Consider the following 5,518-nt stretch of genomic DNA (forward strand, 5'->3'; position numbering starts at 1 on the left):
CACTAACACTATTTTACAGCTCCATGCAAACCACTTACATACTCTTTGTTCACACAGTGCAAGTATGAAAAATTTCGACATTAGAATATTTATAGCTTTTGATTTAGATTGTTTCTTCATACATAATACATCTAAAATTAACCTTTAAATTCCCGCCGCAACGCTCAGGGAAATCACCTAGTATATAGAATTGGGGGGACATTTGTGGTGGAACAATGCTTTAAGAATCGGTGGGACATTTGTGGTGGAATAAATGTTTTAAGAATTGGTGGACCATATGTGTCGTATTAGTTGGACATATTTTATAATTTTCCCATGTGATAGTTCTTTTGTTGACTTGTATTTTATATGCATACAAAAGAATAGAACAACAAAAGTAAGAAAAACACCATTTGTATATAATGTTGGAATATTTTGCTGATACAAGTGGAATAATGATTTGGAATTCATGAAATATATGGTGCTTTAGCTGCACTTTTTCATTAACAAAATTATTATTATGATGTGTGATTACTTGAGACTAACAGACAATATCTCACTGTGGCCGGAGTAGAAGGCGGGCAGTCTGTGGACGTTAGAATGCGGCGAGGAGGCGTGTTTAGCGGGGCGAGGAGAGGGCGATGCTCTCTCAGCTGGCGCACGGCTTCAATGCCGGTAGTGAAAAGGTCGCGTCAGTCTGCGCCGCCCTCCTGTCCGGTCAAATAACAGGCATTAATGTCGGCCGCTGCATGCTCTGGGCATGCATGAATGCGGCGCGACAAACGGTGCGACGCGTGGGATAGAAAATGCGGGATGGGCGGGTGGGGTGTTTGGGTGGGTCAGGGTAGTCAGAAACGGGCGTGACAGCAGCGCGGACACCCGCAAAAAGTCCCTCATGTTTGTCTCCGGTTTGCGGGAGAAAATACGGCCGACTGCCCTGCGGACCGATACAGGGCCGTGCTGGATGGCTTCCGCAGGCCGGACAACACGGTTTGGACGTATGATGTCGGTTTGATGGCCGCCATTGTAGATGCCCTAATCTAGGAAGAACAATATAAATGTAGTCTAAGTTAAAATAACCCTTCCAACAACATAAGCCCAAGTAAAACGTAAGCTCAAGAGCCATGTACAAAAGAAGATAAAATTACAAAATATATTTGTGGTGTATAAATGAAACACTTCCTAGAACCTACAAAATACTTTTATTTAAGGTTGCAATATCTACTATTTTTAAATAGTTGATCCCATTAATTCTAATTCTCTTAACATGTGGCCTTTTATCTTATCAAGTGTTTCATGTCAGCATCCATTAATACTATTTTACAACCCTAATGTAAACCACGTGTATACGCTTTGTGCACACACGGTGCAAGTACAAAATATTTTTACATTAAAAAGTTGTAGCTTTTGTTTTAGATCATTTTCTTCATATATACATCTAAAATTAATCTTTAAATTACGCGCGGGAAAATCACCTAGCATATTAAGAACTAGTGGTTGGGGCCCACCAGTGCGGGCCTCTTGAGAGGGAGTTGTGCGTGTATTTTTTTCTCTCAAAGAAAAAACCTCAATTTCATCTCAAAATTGAAAAAAAAACTTTCTCACAACATGTAAACATCACATCCATATAAAAAAATCCTAAAAATATTATTTTAAATGAAAAAGAAACAAAAGTTTCACTTTCATCTTTCAAAATAATCTCCAAAAAATATTTTTTGAAAAGAAAAAAAATCTCAATTTCATCTTCCAAAAAAATCAAAAAGTTTCTCAATTTCATCTTCCAAAAATATCAAAAAGTTTTTTGCCACGACCAACCAGCATGTGCCATGTGGCCATATTTGTTGGCCGCCATTCTCCCGTAGCTTAACGTGTTTTATTGATGGTGCATCTGTGGTGGAACGATGTTTTAAGAATTGGTGGGACATATGCGTAGTATTAGGTTGACAGTTTTTAATTGCCGGGTGTGATAGTTCTTTTGTTGACTTGTATTTTCTATGCAGACTAACAAATAGAACAACAAAAGTAAGAAATGCATCATTTTTTTATAATGTTGGAATATTTTCCACTATTCCTAAATAGTTGGTCCTCACTCACTCTAATTCTGTCAACATGCAACTTTCCACCTCAACAAGTCCACTAACACTATTTTACACCTCCATGCAAACCACTTACATACTCTTTGTTCACACAGTGCAAGTATGAAAATTTTCTACATTAGAAATTTATAGCTTTTGATTTAGATTTTTTTCTTCATACATAATACATCTAAAATTAACCTTTAAACTCTGGCCACAACGCTAAGGGAAATCACCTAGTATATAGAATTGGGGGGACATTTGTGGTGCAACAATGCTTTAAGAATCGACGGGACATTTGTGGTGGAATAAATGTTTTAAGAAATTGTGGACCATATGTGTTGTATTAGTTGGACATTTTTTAATTTTCCCGTGTGATAGTTCTTTTGTTGACTTGTATTTTATATGCACACAAAAGAATAGAACAACAAAAGTAAGAAAAACATCATTTGTATATAATGTTGGAATATTTTGCTGATACAAGTGGAATAATGATTTGGAATTCATGAAATATATAGTGCTTTAGCTGCACTTTTTCATTAACAAAATTATTATTATGATGTGTGATTACTTGAGACTAACAGACAATATCTCACTGTGGCCGGAGTAGAAGGCGGGCAATTTGTGGCTGTTTGAATGCGGCGAGGAGGCGTGTTCAGCCGGGCAAGCAGAGGCTGACGCTCTCTCGGCTGACGCGCCGCTTCAATGCCGGTAGTGAAAAGGTTGCTCCTGTCTGCGTCGTCCTCTTATCCTGTCAAATCACAGGCATCAATGCCGGCCGCTGCATGCTTTGGGCAGGCATGAATGCGGTGCGACACGTGGTATGGAAAATGCAGGAGGGGCGGGTGGGGTATTTGGGTGGGTCAGGGCAGTCAAAAATGGGCGTGGCAGCAGCCCGGACACCCGCAAAGTCCCTGCTTCCGCAGACCGTACAACACAGTCTGGACGTATGCAGTCGGTTTGAGGGTTGCCGTTGTAGATGCCCTAATCTAGGAAGAACGATATAAATGTAGTCTAAGTTAAAATAACCCTTCAAACAACATAAGCCCAAGTAAAACATAAGCTCACAGGCCATGAACAGAAGAAGATAAAATTATATTCTTCCGGTTGGCAAGATCTTCTCTATTAATCCAGAACAACATAACCATGGATCATCCGGAAAAGCGGGCTTGCGAGCAAAGTAGTCTCTGCACAGTAGGTTTGCTTCGGACACCTTATCCCGGTTGATCACTCTTCTTCTTTTGATTGAGCCCTTGAAGTTGAGAATATGCTTCACTTGACGGTCCATTTTCTCTTGCATGCTCATGAGCATAATCATTGTCCACTTCTTCGTCCGAATCTGAGGAATCAAAGAACTCGTCTTGAATGATTTGGTCAAGCTCCGTCAGTCCATACTCCTCGTCCGACGAAGTATCGAAATCCATCGTTTTTCCTAACAAAATTACAAAAATGCGGTCAGACAATGTGTCGAACACATCAAGCGCAAGGCGGAGCGAGAGAGTTACAGAACGTACCGCGGTGGCATCCATGCCGGAGATGACGTCCCACGTGGCGAGGACGGGAGAGAGGACTGCTCTGCTGGAGCTGTCCGCACAGAGGCAAGGAACGGTTGTTGAGCGCGCGCGGCGGTGGAGCTGCAAACCGGACGGAGCGGAGGACGAAGAAGAGAGGAGAGAGCAAATGGATCCGGCAGCTCGGAGGATGGATTTGGTGCAATTTGGGATGGGGTTGGGCTGTCGGATCCGACATGACGGGCGTGCCCGCCTCATATTTAGGCTAGACATGGGGTACCCGTCCGCCCGGGCATTTGAGGGGGGGGGGGGGGGGGGGGGGGGGGGGGTCTGGGTCAAGAAAACGTGATCAGACAGTGACCGGGCGGCCGCCCGCACGTATGAGGTCGGTTTGAGGAAATCAGTTTGAGACGTCCGACTGTAGATGCTCTTGTAGTTTTAAGATTTACGTACGGAACCCACGTACGAAAGGCGTTTCTTGAGAAAACCACTCCTAGTTTTTTATAGCATTTTCATTATCAAATCAAAAGGAACCAAACGAGCCCTCCTTCAGTTTTAGGCATACTCCAACCGAGCCTAAAAAACAGAGTGAGTTGTACCATACCGCAGTACCCTGCAGGCCTGCACGACCAACAAGCCATTTCCTTCCCAAGATGCACACGAATTTCTAAACAACCAGACTGAAAACCCATGGGCAAGAAATCTCAGACCACGCGCCAAACATACAAACAAGAAACGTGGCAAATATAACGGGAGCCAGATCCTAATCGACGCAGGACAACCAGGTACACATACAGGCCATACCGAAAGTAGGCGATCGAGTCGAGTGAAGAATTCAGCGGCCATGAAGGGGAGGAAGAGGCATCACGCCATGTCCTGCTGCGTGGTGCTCACCGTTCTCGTCATCCTGGGCATCCTCTCCATCGTGCTCTACATCCTGTACCGCCCGCTCCCGCCGCGCGTGGTGACGTCGCCCGTGGAGACCATCGTCCAGGACTTCAGCCTCCTCCCGCCGTCGCTCACGCTGTCCGCCAGCGTGCACGTGATGGCGAGCAACCCAAGCCGCGCGCCGTTCCGGTACGGGGAGACGGTGACGGCGGTGACGTACCACGGCGAACCCGTGGGGACGACGGTGGTGCCGGCCGGCAAGATCGGCAGGCGGACGACGACGTGGGTGGCGCCGGTGACGGTGGTGGACGGGATCAAGGTGGCCGAGAGCCCGCACTTCGCCAGCGACGTGGTGGCCGGGGCGCTTCCGTTCGTGGTGGTGGTGAGGCTGGACGGGAAGGCGCTGGTGCTGCGCGCGTTTGAGGTGAGCGTCACCGTCGAGGTGGTGTGCTACGTCCAGGTCTACGTCCTCCAGGGGGACAGCAGCTCGAACTGCGTCTCGAGGGTCCGCACAGGGCCTGGACGTAATTACTAGGCGTGCGCCACTCGTAATCCATCCATCCATCCTCTTGTGCCACAATTTGTTTTATTTGTTCTTTCCAGTTTGTAAGTCGGAAACTATATATGGACGTTCCGGTTGTGAGTTCCTACTGCATACGTACATTCTGAAGCTGATTCCAAATGACCATGCCAATTTCAGTGGCGGGCCCATGAACTTTAGCACTGGAGTCCCACGGTTTATATACAAATATAATGCATAGACAACATAATTTCAATACCACGATTCAAACTTCATAAAATACAATCCAAAGACTATAGATTGGTCTAGATTACCATTATTGTTCTGAAAAATGTCCTAAAATAGCATTAAGAGGTTAGGGTATCTGCAACGCGTACCCTCAAACGTAACCATCCGGATAAAGTTGTCCGGACGCCACAAGCCATCGAATAATGTCCCGCATTTCTCCGCGGACCAGTTCGGGTGTCCATTTTCCCGCAAACTGGAAGCAAATAGGGGGCCTTTGCAGGAGTCCAAACACCCGCCACGTAGGAATCCGACACCCC

The 5,518-nt window shown here is 45.5% G+C and overlaps 1 protein-coding gene across 1 annotated transcript; it reads left to right on the top strand.

Annotated features, from left to right (window-relative positions):
* The first annotated feature begins 4,276 nt into the window (after nucleotides 1-4,276).
* Nucleotides 4,277-5,103, top strand: LOC125541421. The gene has a single exon (XM_048704839.1). It carries the CDS (start codon nucleotides 4,410-4,412, stop codon nucleotides 4,986-4,988), a length of 579 nt encoding a protein of 192 aa, XP_048560796.1. The 5' UTR covers nucleotides 4,277-4,409; the 3' UTR covers nucleotides 4,989-5,103.
* Nucleotides 5,104-5,518: the final 415 nt, after the last annotated feature.

The sequence above is a fragment of the Triticum urartu genome, chromosome 2 (genome assembly GCF_003073215.2).
Source record: "Triticum urartu cultivar G1812 chromosome 2, Tu2.1, whole genome shotgun sequence".
Classification (NCBI taxonomy): domain Eukaryota; kingdom Viridiplantae; phylum Streptophyta; class Magnoliopsida; order Poales; family Poaceae; genus Triticum; species Triticum urartu.

Coding starts and splice junctions, on each gene's coding strand:
- LOC125541421 (XM_048704839.1), top strand. CDS start 4,410: ATGAAGGGGAGGAAGAGGCATCACGCCATGTCCTGCTGCGTGGTGCTC.